Below are 20,283 nucleotides of genomic sequence, written 5' to 3'. Positions count from 1 at the left end.
ACCTGTAATTTTACTAAAGGCTAAAACTGACCAATTCCACTCTGCTGCCTGGCTTTTTCTGTTTGCTTTTGTGATGGGTCCGGATTTACAGATCACTACCTGCGTGGCACATCTGGTTTGCTCATTGCTCTCTAGGTGATGTGATGTGGGCTGTGCTGCTTTGTTTCCCTGAGCAGGGAACTCCTGCAAACTTGTTCTGTTGTCAGCAGTGTTGTCAGCCCACTTGCTGATGAAGTGAAGGCGTCCTTCCAGCCCAGCCCTAACACATCCCCACAGTACTGGCACAAACTCATTGACGTGTGGACTTGGCCATCCCCAGTAACCTTCCCTTTGGGATAAGGGTGCTTTTTGTGCAGGATAACCAGGAAATGGCTGATGGTGGTCCCAAATGTGTGTCTCCGTTGTGCAGTAGGTTTTCCATGAGCAGAGGAATGACTTCGGTGCAGCATTTTGTGCAAAGCTTGCCAGGGATACTGTTTGAGGATGGGATTTCAAACCTCCCTTACAGGCTAGGCTGGATTGCAGAATTTGTTGCTCATAACCAATTCCTAGGTATGTGATCAGGATTACTAGGTGGGAGAATTCAGTCATGCCGTATCCTGGATCTGTACACCTCTTTCAGGTCCTGAAACTGTAAATCTGGGAAATCACTCCGTACTTGGATGCTGAAATTTTGGGCCAAGCTGTGACAGGATTACTGTAGAGATTAAATATGTGCTTGTTGATTATTAGACACATTAGCTCTGTCCATGCTGATGTCTCCTCTTGTTATGCATCCCAATAGGGTGTTCTTGCTTTTTGCACATTGAGGGGTCCTGGCCACCGTACTGATGCACTCACCTCAATAGCACCTGCAATGAGTAATTGCTGTGAAAATCTTTGAGCTTAACATTTCTGTTTCTTTTGCTGTTTCTGGATTTCTTCCTCCTGGTATGCACTTTATTGAAAGCTTTGCATTCCTCTTCATGCCTCTAATCGCATACCTGCACAGGGAAGCACTGTGTAGGGAAGAGGTTGCACTCTATATAGAAGATTGCTCTGAGCTGAAGGATTCAGTGGCAGCATTTGTTGCTGCTGTATAAACAACTGCAGGTCGTCGTAGCAAAGTGAATATGACACGTTGAATAATTTAAAGTAATTTAATGTAATTGAACATAAGATAACATATCATAACATAACATAATGTAATGGCGTCCCACGCTGTCCCAGTCCAAGGTGTTGTTGGTGGACAGCCCAGTTTGGAGGGGCTGGGCTGGGGCCGGTGCTGGTGCCCCTGGAGCACTGCTGCTGCTCTGTGTGAGGGCCGGCGAGGAGCCCAGGGCTATAGGTAGCCTGATTTGTTGGCTGTGGCCGTGTCTCCTGCTGCACCACGTGGGCCGGTTTCTGCAGATGTTTGTTGAGCCCACCCAGCTTCACCTAGCGTGAGCGCTTTTGCTCTGGAGCATCCTGGCTCTGTGGCAGCTTCCTCTTGGTGGCTCGGATGCTGCCAGTGCTCTGCTGGTGTCCGCTAGTGGTGCAGGCAGGGGCTGGGCACTCGGCTGAGTGATCATCCATGCCCGGGATGTCATCCGGGACCTCTTTGGGTGCCACTTCTGGAAGAGGAAGAAAATCGCCACGGGGTTAAAGCCGGCTTCCCCACACCAAATGGGTGCAAACACTCCCCTGCCAGCTCTGCTGCCCCCAAACTCACCACTGTTCATCCAAGCCAGGAGGTCACTGATGCTGGTGATGTCCTCCGGGATATCTGAGCTGGTGGTCGCTGCTGGAAAAGCAAGAAGATCCGCTGTGAGGCAATGCCATCTTTCCCACAGCCACTCGGTGCAGCCAGCCTGCCGCCCGCTCTGCAGCCCCCAAACTCACCAGCTGATTCCAGCGCTGCGATGCTGCAGGTGAGAGGAGCCGTGGTGGGATGGGGGCACATGCTGATGGATGCTGGCTGCCCCTGGTCCTCCGTGTGCACCACGGCGTCTCCAAAGGACTCCTCCTCCTGCTCTAAGATGGTGGGCAGGGTGCCGGGCACGAAGAGCACCTGCTGCTGCACTGGAGGTCCTTGGAGGACAGTTGAGGAGCCGGGCTGGCTGGCAGCCTGCAGCGGGCAGCTGCCTGCGGGCTGCGGGGGCTGCCCACGCAACGCGGCCCCGGGCTGCGGCCCCATCGGCTGCTGGGGCTGCATCGTCCCTGCCACTGGGGGGTGATCCCAGCAGTGGGCAGGGGCGTTGGGGGGAGGCATACCCGGCTTCATGCCCCCGGGTAGGAGCAAGAGCAGGGGTAACTGCTGCCCAGGTTGCAGTTGACCCACAACTATGAGCAGCCCCTCAGGAGTGACCTGAACCACAATGGGAGGCACCCCCTGAGGTGGGAGCTGACCCACGGTTGGAGGCTTCCTCCCACGTGGCCGCTTACCCACAGCTGGGGGCTTCCTCCCACGTGGTCGCTTACCCACAGTTGGGGGCTTCCCCCCAGGTGGGAGCTGACCCACAACTTGGGGCACCCCTCCAGGTGGCAGCTGAACCACTGTTGGGGCCATTCCCCCAGCTGGGAGCTGACCCACAACTTGGGGCACCCCTCCAGGTGGCAGCTGAACCACTGTTGGGGCCATTCCCCCAGCTGGGAGCTGACCCACAACTTGGGTTGTCACCCCAGGTGGGAGCTGACCCACAACCTGGGGGACCCCCCCAGGTGGCAGCTGAACCACTGTTGGGGCCATTCCCCCAGCTGGGAGCTGACCCACAACTTGGGTTATCACCCCAGGTGGCAGCTGACCCACAACCTGGGGGACCCCCCCAGGTGGGAGCTGTCCCACAGCTTGGGGCATCACCCCAGAGGGCAGCTGACCCACAACTTGCGGGACCGCCCCAGGTGGCAGCTGAACCACTGTTGGGGCCATTCCCCCAGCTGGGAGCTGACCCACAACTTGGGTTGTCACCCCAGGTGGCAGCTGACCCACAACTTGGGGCATCACCCCAGAGGGCAGCTGAACCACTTGGGAGACCCCCGCAGGTGGCAGCTGAACCACTTGGGGCATCCCCCCAGGTGGGAGCTGCACTCCCTGTCCTTGGACACCTGGTACCCCAGGCCAGACAGAAGCCTGAGGCACCACGTAGGTGACATTGGGGACAGGGAGGGGTTGGGTTGACACTGGCCCTGCTACGCTGCTGTTGGTCTGCATTGCAGCAGTGGTCAGTGGAGGCACAAAGGATCCAGGGATAATCGCGTCAGGTGTCGGAAGCACCGTCGGCATCCGTGGAGAAATTCTCTCTGTGGAGAAATGCCCAGATGGGCGCTGGGGTGAGATTTGGGGCACTGGCATCCCCTGGAGGGCTACAGTGCCAGGAGCAGAGGGAGCCTGCTGCCTTACCTGCCAAGGTAGCTCGAGAGTGGCAGTGGGGGGTTCCGTGACCGCTGGGGTCAGCCCCCCTCCCCTGAGGTCACAGTGCACCTCTGTGACACGGTCCCGTGGTGACACAGGCATTGCTCTGTGCCTGCCTTGCTTGCTGTAGTTGCTTAATGCAGCCTTCCATTGTTTCAAAGGAGATTATAAAGAGAAGGGAAACGAACTTTTTGTGTGGTGATGGTGATTGGACAAAGGGGGAATGGTTCTAACGTAAAGGAGGGGAGATTTGAGTTAGGCGTGGGGTGGGATTCTGTACCACTGCAACGGTGGAACAAGGCTGAGTCCTCCTGGTGTAACTGAATGCATATAAATGCATGGGGCGGGATGATATCCATCCTGGGGCTCTGAGAGAGATGGCTGATGTGGCTGCCAAGCCACTCTCCATCATATTTTAACAACAGTGGCTGTCCGGTGAAGTCCCTGGTGACTGGAGAAAGGGAAACGTTGCTCCCATGTTTAAGAAAGGGTGAGGGCAGTGAGCCTCAGCTCTGTGCCTGGGAAGATCATGGAGCAGATCATTTCCATCCTTCCTCTCCTAATAGAGATGGCTGTGAGGTCCTGGGCGATGCGTTGGACTGCAGTGAAGGCAGTGATGGGCAGCTCTGGCTGCAGGGCCGCTGCTGGGGAGCAGGTCAGGAGAAACGTGAGGAGCAGAAGAGAAATATGTGCATCTTGTTCAGATTGCTTACCCCAGCATTAAAACATTAATACTTTGCTTTCCTATTTAATACAAAAATCTCTTATTTATTAAGACTCTGGAAGTACAAAGATTTTATCATTTAGAAGCCACTAAAAAGCCTAAGAATGACGCATCTCCTAAACTGGACTCTACAGGGAGCTGCTGCATGTGAGATTCACTTTTCCATGTCCTCGTCTGCCAGTGTTCTCTGGTCTTTGTGAGGCCTCTCTTCCCTTCAACAAGGCTTTCTGGAGGTGCTTCAGTTGTTGTTCTGCAATGCTGTGTTATCCTACAGTAGTAGGACAGGCAGCACATGGGACTGCGAAGGGAGGAAAACTAATTATCCCACAGGTGAAAAAATGACTTCCATTGAGCAGCAGTACTGCATTTAAAGCCAGCTCTAGATTTGTCACATCTTTATATGCTTATAGCTGACAAGGTAATGCAGGAGTTCCGTGGCCCTGGATGTCTGATAAGTCATCAGTAGACAAGTGAATGCTTTTTGCAAAGCCCATCATGTCTGATGCTCCCCAGAACTTTGTGCTCTGTTGTAATCTTCCTTCCATGCTTCATGCCTGCCCTTCCTGATTCCACCATCTCAGCCTCCTTGACTTTTTTTGATTTGATTTTGGTATCCCATGTGTAGGTAGAGCACGTCCGTTTAGTTTAGGTTTGTTGGTGTTTTCATACACTGCAGTGCTTTGGCCTGAATACTTGTCCTTATTCCGTAGTGGCCCTGAGGGGTTTTCACTGACCCTTTCTGCTAGCTTCTTAGATCATTTTCTCATCTCTCCCAATGTGAATAGGTTGAACTGATTTTAATCCTGTGTTATAATCTAGTGTATTTGTGCTGTAGACCGAAAATGCACGTATCTGCTTTCAACACATCTCTGCACGTACAGACGTGGTGGAAGGAAGAGCATAAACTCTTAAACTTTGTATTGTCAACTCTCTATAATGCATTCATCCTTTTAGTTATTTGGTGGCACACTTTGTGGGTTGTTTTTTTTACAGTGTGTAGCTCTTAGCATGTCAGGTTGAAGTCTAAATGATGCCTGTTAGCCACTTTGTGACTGGATAGACTCAACACTGAACAGGCAAGTGCACACAAGAACTGTATATTTGAACAAAATAGTACTTCATTCATGTAATGTTTTGAGACAAAAATGCTGGATCTGTGAGTTGTTTTTGTTGCATTGTGTGGCTTCAGGGTTGGATATACTTGTAGCCTCAAATCTCCAACATTCAGACTTGCACTTGCTGTTTGTTGATATCCTTAAACTTAAACCTTTCTCCTATTGCATGTCTTTTTTCAGAACAAGAAGAAAACTTTGAGTTTATCATTGTCTCTCTCACTGGCCAGACTTGGCACTTTGAAGCTACCACATACGAAGAAAGAGATGCGTGGGTACAAGCCATAGAGAGTCAGATCTTGGCCAGTTTACAGTCCTGTGAGAGCAGCAAGAACAAGGTATGGCACATGGAGTAACACTGAGAATAAGTCATAGGTGGTTGATCATCGAGGAAAGCAAAATCAAGAACACTGAGCTTGAAACCTCATCTCCTAGAGAAAAACATGTAGTGTTAGAGCTGCATGCTATCCATCTAAGCAATGTCTTTGAAAGAGGGAAACTCAGGTTTTACAATGAATGCCTGCTTTCATTACCCCGTCCTACCAGCATGGGTGTTTTGCTTGTTTCCAGTGTATGTTTCCAATAATAATTGGGATAATAATGTTTGATTCCATTACACATTTCTGAGATGGTGAAAAATCATAACCTATTTGGTTTTGTGTCTGACTCCCATGGATTTACGTGTACCTTAATGTTTACATTGAGGGAGCACAACAGAGAAATCTGTATGCTAACACCTGTGTTTAGAGCACTTACACAAAGTGAGGCAAAGAATGGCTGGTAGCAGTCACTATGCAGTACCTACAGAGAAGATTGGCTTTTGTATAAAAGTAGAATGAATTGTTAAGATTCTGATTGTAGAGGGGACTTCTCTGATTATATATACTCAATATAAGTATACTTAAGCATATTCAGCCTGCTATAGAGGTTTTCTTCTGTAAGGTAGGTCCACGGTCTCAAAACATGTCAAAAGAACTAACGGAAATACTGTAAGTACAGCAAGTAGGGGTGCAGTAGATGTTGTTGTGATGGAATATCTCCACATGGCCTTTTTTTTTTTTTTGTCATTTGAAAACTATGTTCATAGAGCCCATAGTTTGTCGATTTTATTCTCAGAAAGCCCCCCAGATGGTTTAATTAGGAAGAGCTGAACTAGCACATGGTGACAGACCGAGCAAAGAGCATTGGCCAAGGACTTCAGGATCCTTGTTCGTTCAGACTTGAGCTGAGCTCTGTGTTGTTTTTTTTCCCATTTGCTGACAGTGGTGCTGACTAACCCTGTTTATTGCTCTCTTGTTCGTTCCGTACGCCTTCCTTCACGTTTCCAGTCGCGCCTGACAAGTCAGAATGAGGCCATGGCCCTTCAGTCGATAAGGAACATCAGAGGCAATTCCCACTGCGTGGACTGTGAAGCACAGAGTAAGTACAGCTGCTTCTGGAGGCAGCGTGGTGTGTTGTGCTTCAGAAAGCTCTTGGTTCCTTGGCCAAGAGATAGGTGAACGTCCACCATGGGCTTTGTCTTTTTTGGCATTACCTTCCATATATGTTCACCTCTCTTCTTCATTGTGCAGTTTGCTTAATCAGATTAATTTCACGTTAATTTATATTTAATATACACTCTGTCAGATAAGTCTAATTTGATTTCTTCCCTCTTGTACTTACCTCTTCAAACGTGAACATGTCTTCACTTTCCTGTGAAGAAAAGGAAAAAGGAGTTTGTTCTTTGACATCAGCTACTTCCATTTTCTTCCTGCTTTGGGTGGAGAAGACACGTGTACTGTGGTCATGTTTTCAGAGAATTAAAGCTTAATGTGTGAGGTTTTTTTGTTTGTTGGTTGGTTTTAGAATTACTCATCAGAAGAAACAAAGGTTATTCCTTGTTGTATGTGGATACCAGAAAACTGATTTGAGAGTTATTTCCTTTCTATGTCTCTTTCCCCCCCCCCTTTTTTTTTTTAACACATATTTAATGTTCAGAAATGTTCTCAAGAATACTTTGAGCTGCTCTTCACCTCACTAACCCCAGCTGAGGTCATTATTCTGTTGCTCTTTAGTTCCAGAGGTTTGTAACAAAGCCATAAAAAGGAAGTACTCTTGCTCTAAAGCAATTAGTTGTAGGAGCAGAAGGACTGAGAACTCCTGCATTTTTTCTTCTTTGATATCTGTAAGTCAGAACTTTTCTTGTGATTTTACATGTGCTTAAAATGGAAAAATATTCATTTATTTTTCTTTGAGTACTTTTTTTTTTAAGATGTACTGTTTAAGATTTTGTCTCCTTGTCTCAAGCCATTTAAACTTCCTAGTTAAATTTAAAATGAACATTCATACAGATGTGCAAGTGCTTTTGCACGATTAATTTCCTGTCTCCATAGCTAGCAATTTAGCTGATTCAGTCATCCACACAGCAAACAAACCTATTGTGCCCTGCTTCATCCTCAAAAGGTCTGAAGGAAGGTGGTTAGCACATCCACAGACATTTCCAGTCCATGCCATCAAAATGTTCTTCACACATAGATTGATTTTAATTGATTCTTTTGAAAATTGTCAGATATTCATATTCTGATGGCTCAGGAACAAAGGCAGCTGCTCTGTCCCCAGCAGTTCAGCCTGCAGGGATATGAGCTTGGCTGGACTAGTCTTTGAGCACCAGTCTCAGACTCTGTCAGAACAGCTTGTTGACCTGCTTGGAGGAGATCACCGGTGGAAATGCCACAGGTTTGCCAACACTGATGAATTGAGGACTTTATGTTCCACTGGCTGGTAAACCAGGGTGTGTTAAGCAAGGAAAAAATGGTAGTTTGGCTGGTATTTTAACACGTGTAGACCACTAAAAAGATGTGTGTTTCTTCACATTCTTTCCTATTAAGCTGTAGTCACTCAGTTTTATTCCAAGGTTTTGGTATAGCATAGGGAATAGCTGTATAAGATGCTGTGCTTTGTTTGACGAGGATGAGGTCTTCAAGTGACCAAGATGTACGTTTTGTTTCTCTGAAGTATCTGAACAGACCAATGGCAGTGTGACTGATTCCTGCTCCAGCCTTTACCAATGTGGGTAGCATTTTCCTAAACCCTGCTAACTGGTTACCCAAGCAGAGTAGAAAAGTGTGATTCATTTACTGCAAACATGTCCTTCCAATTGTTTTTTTTCTCCTTTTCCTGTCAGCCTAGGTGTTCCTCATCCAGATTGCTCCTTGGGGCCAGCTGGCCAGCAGAAGGGATGTGCCAGGAGCACACTGCAGACAGAGGGCAGGATGGGCATGTGCTTTTTGCCAGGCCTTGGTTGTACGGCTTGGGGGTTGGAGGGTGATTTTGGAACCTCAGCTGGAAACTGAATTCGTAGTTCGTATTCCTGGAAATGATTCAAACCTTCAGTCCCCCTTGCCTTTTGGCCTCCCTACTTTTAAGGCTGCTGTATTTCCCTTGAAAAATCTGGGCTGGTTCCGAAGCGATGTGCATTAGAACGTAAAGCTGTGCTCGCTGCGAGCCTCAGCCCGCTCCTCTCGTTGCCAGCATTTGCTTTTTTTCCCTTTCTGCCTTACCCCAGAGCGCTTTGCATCACAAACACCGGCGCTGCTGTGGAAAGCTGACGTAATTTGCATCCTCACAAAGCCAGATGTTTGACAGCAAAGGAATACGAGATGTTGCTGTCCCTCGGTTCTATTCAAGAGCCATCAATCTTCCACTTCAGAAGTCTCATTCTTCCTCTTTCTAGAGCTGTTTGGCTTTTTAGCACTTCATTACAGCGCTTTGTTTCACTGGGGAATTGCTGCTTTGTTGTACTGGCGTGCTGCAGGCTGCTGGCCCTTTAGCCGCCCTGAGCTGAGCTTTGTCAAACTCCTGTCCTAACTTTCCTGTCCCGGGGCTGAATTTCTGCCCACAGCTCCATTTCTGCCTCCTCCTGTTGTGATGTCACCAGAGGATAAACTTGGCTCTCTCCTCTGAGGCGCCTCATCAATTCTCTTGCTTTCCTCTAAAAACAAGAGTCTCATCATGGCTTTTCCATGCCAACGGTCTATCTAGTGGTACTTTTTGGATTTGACAGCCAAACACTGAAGCGCTGATTTCAGCAGCCTGTCAGACCCATCACCAGATTCCTTTTTTTTCTGTATGTGGAATAAAATTCTCAAAGGATTGAAAAGCTGGGCCTTTTTCTCACTCTTTGCTTCAGCTCTGCAAGATGCTGCTCCTCCTTCCCCAACCAACTGCTGCTCCTCCTTCCCCAACCAACTGCTGCTCCTCCTTCCCCAACCAACTGCTGCTCCTCCTTTCCCAACCAACTGCTGCTCCTCCTTTCCCTGCTCTTCTGCTCCTCTCTTCAGAGATGCCCCTGCTCAGGTTGGCACTCTTTGCCATGCTGAATCCAGATGAGTTTAGCATGGGTGACTCTTCCATCAGCCTCCTCGTGTCCGCAGCAATGAAGGAGATGGAGGGGGTTATTCTCCCAGAACAGTTGTCTCCAAAGCTTCCTCCTTCGAGTGATTCCATTTGATCAAAGTTCAAGCCAAAATGGGAGGAAGTTTTTAGAGGAGAAAATGAAGCATTTAATCTGGGAGTATTCAACAACGTAAAAATGCCCCTATTTTACCAGTTACAGCTTAAGATGTTAGACAGGAGCACTGAATTTCACAAGGAACCATCCCTGGTCATCTACGAAGGCTGCTCCAAAAGTGATGCCTCCTATTTTATGGTCTGCAACATCAGAGGCAGAATTGGAGGTACAGCAGTAGAGGCTGAACCTTGCCACCATGTCCCATTATGTTTTGTTGCTGTGTGACAGATGGCAGCTGAGGGGCAGGCTGACAGAATGGCATCAGACATGGAAGGGCATATGAAGCAAAAAAGTGCAGTTGAATTCCTTCATGAAGAAAAGATAACACCCATGGAGTACCAACACTTGCTGAACGTTGATGGAGACCAAACAGTGGATGTTAACACAGTGTGGGGCAGTGGTGGAATAATGGCAAAAATATTAATCAGTAATTTTTCTCTTGCTGCATTCCAAATTGGTGCTTCTTTCAGCTCCTGACACCTTTTGTTTCTGTGAAGATAACCCTGGCCTTTGCAGGTCAGGGGCAGAGATTTCATTCTAAGCCTCAGTTTATCAATTTAAACCGAATATCTGCCCCATTTAAGCTTTTACACACAAATTAGCACGTTAGTGTATTTCACACATACTGCTCGAGTTCCCCTTCTGTCTGCAAGGCACTGCAAGTAACTCATGGAGGTGACCTGGACAAATATGCAAGAAAGGAATGTTTAATGCTTGTCTTCCCAAGGACTTGTAAAGCACGGCAGGCGTTTTGTCTTCTGTATTTCTGGAGGTCTGAAATGCTTGCTGTCTCTTCCTAGGGTAAGACTTACCTTAGACAGAAACTTTTTAAACAAAAGATCTGTTTTTCTGCTTAACTGAAATAAGGTGGTGGGTTTTCTTGTGGTGTAGGTTATTTTTTTTCCCTTCTGATTTCTATAATTTTTTTTCCATTTCAATTTCTGAAGACTGACAAGAGAACGTCTGCTTTTTCAATGAAATCTTATGCTTATCTTCTATCTTAGGGGTACATTTGAAGTGTCCTTTCTGTCCACTTGTGACATGGCAGAAAACTAAGAAACATATTCCTTGCTCATATTTTGGTTGCCAAAAATGATTTTTTTTAATGTTGAGTGACACAAACTGGAAATATCACCAAAGTCCTCTGATGACATTTGCACGAATAGAAGGGGACATTGGAAATGTATTTCAGATACAGAATTTTGTTTAGATTTGAATGAAAATTGTGCCTACCCTCTCAATTAATGGTGATTTTCCTGCTTGTCATTTGTGATAGTCTCCTCATTCTTTGGGAGGCCCAGGGTAAAGAGAGAAGAAAAGATCTGACAGCAGGTGGGAAAAAAGCCACCAAAAATTCCTCCCATAAAGTCTTTCATTGCATTTGTTGAAGTGAATGTTTGTTGAAGAGGGATATTCATACAAACCTAGATTTAAATAACACAGGACAGTGACAAAAAGTGAACCATCTTGGGAAATGACTTTGAATTTCCCGGCTTTTGTCAGGTTTGTCGCTGCCTCATCATTTGCAGGGTTATTTTTTTTTTTGTCTGTGGAATCCTTCTGGCTAGTACACTAAAACTGGGACTGTTCAAAGCATCACATTTTCATCTTAGTACTTATCTCCCTGATCTTAGAGATGAAAACATACCCCATAGTGTGTTAGATGTAAAAGCCATATGTAGGTGATGATATAGATGGTTATTAAGGGAGTTGATATAGTTAGCAACAGAGACATTGTGTCTACTCTTTTTTTTTCCTTCTTTTTCTCTTGTAATTGGCTACGAGTGACTCTAGATTCCCAAGGAGGGACTTTTTCTACTACTTCTTCATAAGCTGCCTGCTTATATTTTCTTTGTTTCTTCTTTTCTTTCTTATTCACCTTTTCCTTTTGACTGAAGCTGGGCTGCATCTCTTGTGATCCCTCCCCCCTTAGGGTTTCTCATTAGTGCCTTAAGAAGGCAAAATAGAGCCTTCTGCTAGACTTCCCAACTGTGCTGTGAACGAGGACGCCGGAATATTTTTTTTCCCATTGTGTTTGGAGGCAAAATCTTTATCCACAAATATTAACCAGAAAGTTTTGTTTGGTGTTTTATTGCGCTGATGATGGCCTTTGTCCTTTCTTCTGCAGACCCTGACTGGGCCAGCTTGAATCTGGGAGCCCTCATATGTATCGAATGCTCAGGTATACACCGAAACCTTGGCACACACCTCTCCCGAGTCCGCTCTCTTGACCTGGATGACTGGCCTATAGAGCTCATCAAGGTGATGTCTTCAATTGGGAATGAGCTGGCAAACAGCGTTTGGGAGGAGAGCAGCCAAGGCCATATGAAACCTTCATCAGATTCCACAAGGTATGGTTTCTTTCTCCATGACTGTGGCATGCAGTGGTCGGGCAGCGTGTAATTGTACGGGTGGCAAAGACTGGAAACTGTAAACCGTGAGCCTCTGCAATTAATTCCTTATTTTGGCATCTCAGTCACAGGTGGTAGGACAAGGGGGAATGGTTTTAAACCGAGACAGGGGAGGTTTAGGTTGGATATTAGGAGGAAGTTTTTCACCCAGAGGGTGGTGAGGCACTGGAACAGGTTGCCCAAGGAGGCTGTGGATGCCCCATCCCTGCAGGCATTCAAGGCCAGGCTGGATGTGGCTCTGGGCAGCCTGGGCTGCTGGTTGGTGACCTGCACCCAGCAGGGGGTTGGAACCAGATGAGCATTGTGCTCCTTTTCAACCCAGGTCATTCTATGATTCACAACATAGACTTAAATTCTTCCTTCAAGTACCCCTTGTAAAAATCTTTGGGTAAATGTCTTCACTGCAAGTCCAGGAAGAATGTACATCGAATGAGATGCGTGTCAGAACTAGGTGACCCTCATGCTCATTCATGCCTGTGAAGGCTTTCTGAGCAGCTCTCCAGTTTTTTGCACAATTCACTGACTGACAAAACAGTGGGAGTTTTAACCTCCCACTTAGTTATACTTGAATCTAAATTATACTGTCATAAGTTTCTTTGTTTTGTTAAGCCAAGTTCTGGCTCTTGGACTATCAGTTTATGATTAATAATCTGCCTTCAGTAGTTCAGGCTCAGCCAGGGCACCACCATGCAAATTTGCATCTGGCTGTCAGGTCTTTGGGTTCTCATCACAGCTGTGGTGAAAGTCCTGCTCAGCTGGACTTGCTTACTTTCTTTATGTGATATATACGAAGGCGTAAGTTGATGGGGGAACACGTGTTTCCTGTGAGAACAATTTTACCTACCAGTCTTAGCTCAGCACGGTGAAAATCTTTCATGATGTATTATCCCACTGAAGTCTGACGGTTTTTTATGCTTAATTTATCTGATCGCTGTCAAAGAAAGGAAGACTTGCTGATTTTAGTGGATTTGAAGTGTAGGTTCTAATAGTTCTAACTAACATATTGCCTGGGAGACGCAGAGTGACTTCTGGCAGACTGTATTTCAGAGGAAGGGAGGAAGACCTTCTGGACTACCTCACCCAGCTGGGCCAATCTTCACAGTTGTCTTTAGAAGTGTGTTGTAATTGTCTGAGTGTGAGCTCTGGGGCAGCAGCCTGTGTCTGAGCACCGTTCAGTCCCTAGGCAGCAAATGATAGGACAGAGGTTAGGCTCTCAGTGTTTGCTTCCTTCATATAAAAGAAGTCAGAGGGAATTGTATCCCTATTTTGCTTATGTATGGATGGGTTTTGCTTTTTGCCGTGCTGGATCAAGTGAAATTACAACCTGGGAGTTTGTAGCAGTGCCACCTCTTGCTGTGCAGAAGTAGGGTTGTGCTGTTGTCTGCAATAAAGTCAACTGTTTCTTATGGCATTATTTCGTTAGCACTGAAAAATGAATTTGTGGTGCCACCTTTGGTTCATCTTCGAGAATGAAGCAAAGTACATTAATCAGGCTACTTGGGGGAATGGCTATGCATATAAATGCATTCAAAGAGACCTACACAGACTGCACCCATACGTAAACTGTGTGTCTGCTAACATACACGTGTGCTATTATACAGTAAATACAGTCATTTCATCAGTTAGGTTGAAATGAACTTCTTATTGCCTTTCTGTCATTAGTATTGCTTTCTGCCTCATCCAGAAATACCTTACACTGCTGCACTTAACAAATGTATCCTGCTCCTTACTATTGAGGTGAGCAGAAAATATACATCAAAAAGAAAGGCATGCACTTAATTGGGTATATTTAAATAGCACTGTGTTAGGATTCATCTGTAAATTAAAGACATTATCATGATACATTGACACCACGTGTGATGAAGATTAAATAACTCAGTTTTTCATATTTGGAGGTGAGTCTTACTTATATAAAATCAACTCTTCTTGCATTTCTTGCTCAGAGCTTATTTTAATTCTTTGTTTCTGAACGACATGTTTATATTTTGCTGTTAAAGTTTGTCAGTGATGTAATTTTTCTTTCTTTCTTTCTGGACTGTTATAGGCACAAAAGATATAAAGATTAATTTTGTATTTCCAATTATGTGTTCAAGTGCATACTTACGAACTGGAAAAGATAGATGATAGAAAAAATAAAGCTAAGATTATGTGAAAATTTGCCCACAGAACAATTTTAATCTTGTTCTCCTCACTCCATCTTTTTCCTGCTGTTCGGAGCAGGACATGAATGATACTTTGCAGAGGAATATCTGAAATTCTGCCTTTTCAAAGCGTGTGCTTCCCTTTGTACTTTACTTTGGTCTTCTATTAGCCTGATAATCCTTCTGCCCAAGACAGGACAAGAAAATAAGGCCAGCATCTCAGACTGCGTTCAGCTTTTTCTTTTGCTTTGAGTTTTGCACGAGGATTCCTGTTAGGAGCAGCGAAAATAGATTTTAAGTGGGGTTAGCAAAAATGAGGAGGCAAGAAAGTACCTCAGAGATCAGTGGATGCCATCCTGTTTAACGTATTTCATCATGATGTGGATGATGGGTACCCTCAGACAGCCTGCAGGTGACACCCAAGTGATGCCCCAGAGGGATGCGAGGAGGCTGAGACACAGCCTGGGAGGAACCTTGTGGAGTCCTCTGCTGTGAGGAGAGGTTGAGAGAGCTGAGGCTGCTCAGGCTGAGGGAGAGGAGGCTCGGGGGAGTCCCAGCAATGTCTGTAAGTACCTGAAGGAGAGTGCAGACAGGATGGAGTCAGTGGTGCCCAGTGCCAGGAGCAGAGGCACTGGGCACAAACTGGAGCACAGGAGGTTCCATCTGACCATCAGGCTTGTGTGCAGTGACAGAGCACAGGTACACAAAGGCTGTATGGTCTCTTTGGAGATCTTCAGACCCAGCTTGACGTGGTGCTGGGCACCCTGCTCTGGGTATCTCTGCTGGAGCAGGGGTTGGGCCAGAAGGACCCAGAGGTCCCTGCCAGCCTCAGCCCATCTGTCATTCTTTTGTGTGAAAGTAAGCAAGCAGAAATACATCTGGGGAGCTGAGATATTTGGAGAGCCTGAGGATATGTGGAGATCAGGAAGGAAGGGAGCATTCAGCAAAACAACTTCTGATGGGTGAGAGAGCTGATACGTGCTCTTGGGGAGTTGTTCCTACCCACGCTGCTGAGCCGCTGGGTCAGCCAGAGTCTGAGAGCTGCTGTGTGAGGAGGCAGTAACTCAGTGTGTTCCTGCTTTAATGATTTCCCACCGAAGCCCCATCAGACTGGGGAGAGAAGTAATTCTGTTTTCTTCAGAGTTTCTCCTGAACTTGATGGTATCTCTGTTCCCTTCTGCATCCCCTCATTACACGTCTCTCACAGTACTGCCCTTTTCAGTTGCACTATGTATACTCGTTAATCTAACCTCCATAGTTTTCCACATGCTTGCTCAGACTTTGAGTCAGTGCCTACAACGTATTGGGAACACAAGAACCTTCTTAACCTTTCTCCCAACTGATTGAAAGGCCTTAATGCAAAGCATCTGTAAAAGACCTTAAACAAACACAGCCTTCATGTATTTCTTTATGAAAAGCACGTATTTTAGCTCTTCTTTTGTCTGCTGTGCCCCTCCCCACAAAACTACCAGAACTTGTCTGCACAATGATGGACCCTCTGTTAATAGACATTTGTAGAGAGAACCAGGCAATTTAGGGTTTCATTATTTCACGTTGTCTCTTTCTATTGGAGATGAAGCCATCAGCACAAATGAACAGGCTTTCAAGGGCAGGGAAGGACTCTTGACTGCTCCACAAATATTGTATCTGTTGGCCTGGCAAGCTCAAGGAGTATTCACATGTCAGACTGAGGGGAACCCAAAAATATCGATGAGCGTGGTTTCAAAAGCAGCCCTTTCTGCTTGTGAGAAGTCAGCACAGAGTCACTGCAGTGGAATTCCATGTGTTCTTGTTGACTAGAGGGAAGTGTGAAGGACTACCAAATGGCTGACTAGGCCACAGCACAATTGAGGCATCTTACCCAGGCAAATGGCACCAATGTGTATAAAAATTGACCTACGCCAATCTTTGAGTGCAGCTTACTTTATTTTGTACACCCAGAAGTAAGTCCAACCAACAATCAGGCTTGAACCACATCAAACACACTGTACTGCTGTCCTTTCCTAGTGCGTTCGTATTCACCTAAAACTCTTTCTCTGAGAAAATCATGGGAAACCTGAAAGCGTATTTTGAAGGTCAGAAAGGCTCTCGTGTTGGAATTTATGAATTCAAAGCCTGAAAGTTTTGTAGCAGAAGTCCTGGCTGCCACAACTTTCATCAAGGATATTGGTCAGGTGCATTCTCTAATGTTAACTTGCACCAGATCTCGTAAGAGCCTGAGAGACAGTTTATAAAATAATCAGATCTCTGGGTCATTCACTGCCTCTGAATCAAAAGCAACACCTTGGATTGCATCTAGCATTAAACTGGAAGATAATGAGAGCACAGGTGCAAAAGGATCCCCCAAGGAAGAGGCATAATGTAAAGCAGTAGCATGAGCCAAAGTTCAGATTGCGGGTGTTCGCATGGCTACAGCAAGGAAGGAGGAATTAACATGAGCTCCTGGTGGGTAAGAAAAGTTGGCAAAGCAGCAGAAAAACCTAGCACAGGAGAATATGTGAATGTAGAAGGAAAAGGGGACCAGCTGGCCTGTGAGTGTTGTCCGTGGGCTTCTGATTAGGTCAGCTTTAGAAGGCTGGTAATTGGTTCCAGCAATTACCAGCAGCCCTGAGAACCACCACTCAAACTTCGGGAGCCCTGTGACAAATTGAAGCTGACTGCTGGTGAAGGAGTATTGACTTCCCATTTCTAAACAGGGGGATCATTAGTCAAGAAAAGCATCTTTTAATTACTCACAGGAAGGAAAAAAAAAAAAAAAGAAAAAAAAAAGAGATCTTTCAGTATGGATCCTGCAACAACTGCCATTTTTTCAAGTGTATTCAATATTAAATTTATTGTCTTGGACGGGAGGGGGTCAATGAGGAGAGTTAGCCTGTAGTCCTTCCTTCAGTAATGTGGGTTTAATTTGGAGTGAGAAGTCAAATTAGAGTAAATCAATGTTGCAACAATTAACTGAGTCCTGGGATGAGAATCAAGATTTTTCCCCTGTAATTGCTATTGATACTATTTAAGCACACTCTTAAAACATTGATCTTGAGTAGTGTGGCACAGGAGTAGTTTGGGCAGCTCAGTGGGGCCGAGATGGAGCTCGCTGCATGGAGGAATGCTGGAGATGATGCGAGGCTCTGAAGATCAGCTTTTGGGCTGTCTTTGCCTTGTTTTGCCTGGGCCTTTTGGACTAGTGTGTAGAACTCCTGCCAGAGTTCTTTAAGTTCTTTACAAGGAGAGTGGTTAGGCCCTGGAACGGGCTGCCCAGGGAGGTTGTGGATGCCCCGTCCTTGGACGTGTTTAAGGCCAGGTTGGACGGGGTCCTGGGCAACCTGATCTGAATGTGTATGTTTGGTGGCCCTGCCAGGCAGGGGGGTTGGAACTACATGATCCTTGAGGCCCCTTCCAACCCGGGTGGTTCTGTGATTCTGTGATTCTGTGATTCAGATACTAGCTTTCTTTTGGACATTCCTCATATGCTTTGCTTTCTCTGTATACTGTTCTTGCCCATATGGTTTCTAGATTGCAGTCTCATTGGCGCCGTTGGGTTTCTGAGGCGATGGTGGCCTTTCCTAAAGGATATGAGCTGTCACCATCCCTCTGCCCACTCCATGAGGACCTTACCTGCTCCCTGGTCCTTGCCCTCTTTCTCTGAGCTCTCTGTCTCCATCTTCTCGGGAGTGCTGGGTTACACAAGCAGCGATACTGCCTCCACCCCCATCTGGAAGCTTCTGCCCAGGAGGATAGGGAAGGGGCAGCGTGACATCCAGTGCCATATCCCAGCCATGCTTTTTGTTCTTCTGCTGAAGTGATGCTCAAAATTTGAGTTAGCTCTCTGCAGACTTGGAAGTTGAAGGGCTCCCCACAGTTTCAGCATCTTTTTGGGAGTAAGTAGAAAGAAACCTCTGACTCGGTTGTTAGCTGCCCTTGTATCAGGCATGGTTTTAAGCTCTGCTGAGGCAGCCTCATCCAGCACTTCAAATGGAGCTTGGATGTTGTGGTTTGCATTGCAGTCAACTCTACAGCCTGGTTTTTGTATTCTGGTTGATACAGCTCATGCAGTAAAAACAAATACGCTTGAAAACGTAGAGTTTCTGTTTAGTATGGATGTCAGGAGAGGAAAAAAAAATGGAGAGGTAAAGATTTCTAGTATTAAAAATCCAAGATGTATGTAATGCTTCCATTCCAGAGCTTCCTGTTGTTAAGAAGTGGGCTGGATGGACAGTACAACTTCCCAGTCACTGCAGGCTCCTGCCACAGCATCCTTGCGATTTTGTGCAGGTGGTTTGTTTACATAGCAGTTACTGTGTTTATTCTGGTTAACAAAGGTCATAAGAAAACAGAAGGGCTCTTAACACTGTATGGGAAGCCTTGAGCTGGGAGCTGGCGGTGTTAGGAATTGACTTTGACCCTAAGATGTGAGATCCAGTTTGATCCCTCACTCGCTAATGAACAGAATATAATGGTGTCAGAAAAAACATTATGCAGTTGGACTATATTTAGCAGACTTTTGCAGTTCTAAGCTGAAGTCTGGCTTGCTGTTTCAAGGCTAACGTCCATTATGCCAGTGAGCAACTTCTATGAAAAGAATTAAGCTGTGCTTCCCATTTTTTATTTTTTTTTTTCTTCCATAAAAATAATTATTCCTTCATTATTTGTACTCGCAGTGAATTTTGATAAAGGGCAAGCACAGAGCTGCTGACTTTGTTAGATCCCTGCTTTGTAGGATACAAGGACTCTTGTAAAGAGCCTCCATTTCGCCTCCCTCCCATTTGGTGCCGTTTTGGCCATGGGGCTGCTGTTGGTCTCCAGTTCCTGGCAGCATTACACAGTAATACCCCTCCACCTACGGCTGCCAGGTCTGGTTCCGTAGCAGTTCTTGGCCTGATGAGGTCAGTGTTTTGTCCCTTTTGAATGCTCCTCTGTGCCTGACACCTTTCCCATTTTAGAGCTGGGGGAAGGGTGTTTTTCAAAAAAAAAAAAGAAAATTTTATTGTGAAGGGCTGACCAGAACCCATCTGCAGTTGGGTGGCATCTGCTCCCCACATGTCACTTCCCTCATTAACAAGCAATTGAATTAATTAAATGCTACTCAGAACACGCATAACAAGCTACCGGCAGTGTCCAAATTAGCACTGATAATCAAGGATGATTTCCTTTATTATCCTGCTAAGTGGTGTGCAGGCTCTGATCTCCCTGTCTGCCCTCATCTATTTACATACCCCCAGCTTCTGCCTTTAGAAGCTGAGGTTATCTTACCTAGTTAATTTGCCACGATCACCAAGCATGGCGGATTGATATTCCTGCCTCTGCTGAAGCGGCCCCCCCCTCCTCCCCCTTTCCTTCCTCCCCAAGCCTGGTCCTTTGTATCTCAAGCTCACTGATAAATTAAAAGCCACCCCTGTGGTCTCTCAAGTGAGTAATAGAGGCAGAAATTTCATTTTGCAACTGGCTGATTTAATGATCCAAAGGGTAATTAATGGCCTGATTATCTTAATGTTAAATATGTCCGGCAGCAATTACTGTGACCTCCCGCTTGTCAAGGTCCAGGCTATGCTCTTCTTTCAATTAAGTTCTCTGGGGCTTAATGGTATGAATAAACTCCTCTGATTCTATCATTCCGGACTCTGAGATTTAAGCGAGCTAGGGGCTCGTTTGGAGTTTTAATCAGCCCATCTTCTACTTCAGCGATCAGAGTTAACAATTATAACAAGGACAGTTTAACTTTCTCCCCCCTACAACCCAGTCCCCCTTTCTACTTCTTTATACATATATATTTTTCCCTTTATTTTTTTAAGCCCTCGGAGGGGATTTTGTTGGCTGCAGCAGCAGATTTGCTAGGCTAGTCTCTCCCTATATAAATTATCATGTGAATGCTGCTGTTTTTCCATTTGACAGGCTTAATTAATTGGCAGGAGCGCCCAAAAATGACAGTGCCACTAATTGCAACTCAAAGTAAATTTCTGTCATTGCAGCACGCTTGTCAGC

The 20,283-nt window shown here is 45.9% G+C and overlaps 1 protein-coding gene across 9 annotated transcripts in view; it reads left to right on the top strand.

Annotated features, from left to right (window-relative positions):
* Nucleotides 1-20,283, top strand: part of AGAP1 (ArfGAP with GTPase domain, ankyrin repeat and PH domain 1) — a 286,404-nt gene that overhangs the window by 235,429 nt on the left and 30,692 nt on the right. For all 9 annotated transcript variants that reach the window (XM_048954190.1, XM_048954191.1, XM_048954192.1 and 6 more), the window contains 3 exons: nt 5,390-5,544; nt 6,535-6,625; nt 11,884-12,106. In XM_048954190.1, the coding sequence (XP_048810147.1) occupies nt 5,390-5,544; nt 6,535-6,625; nt 11,884-12,106 (469 nt within the window). The remainder of the gene's footprint in view (nt 1-5,389; nt 5,545-6,534; nt 6,626-11,883; nt 12,107-20,283) is intronic.

This window comes from Lagopus muta, chromosome 8, assembly GCF_023343835.1.
Source record: "Lagopus muta isolate bLagMut1 chromosome 8, bLagMut1 primary, whole genome shotgun sequence".
In the NCBI taxonomy this organism is placed as follows: Eukaryota; Metazoa; Chordata; class Aves; order Galliformes; family Phasianidae; genus Lagopus; species Lagopus muta.
The sequence above is the reverse complement of the archived record's forward strand: the minus strand, read 5'-3'. Positions and strand labels throughout refer to the sequence as shown.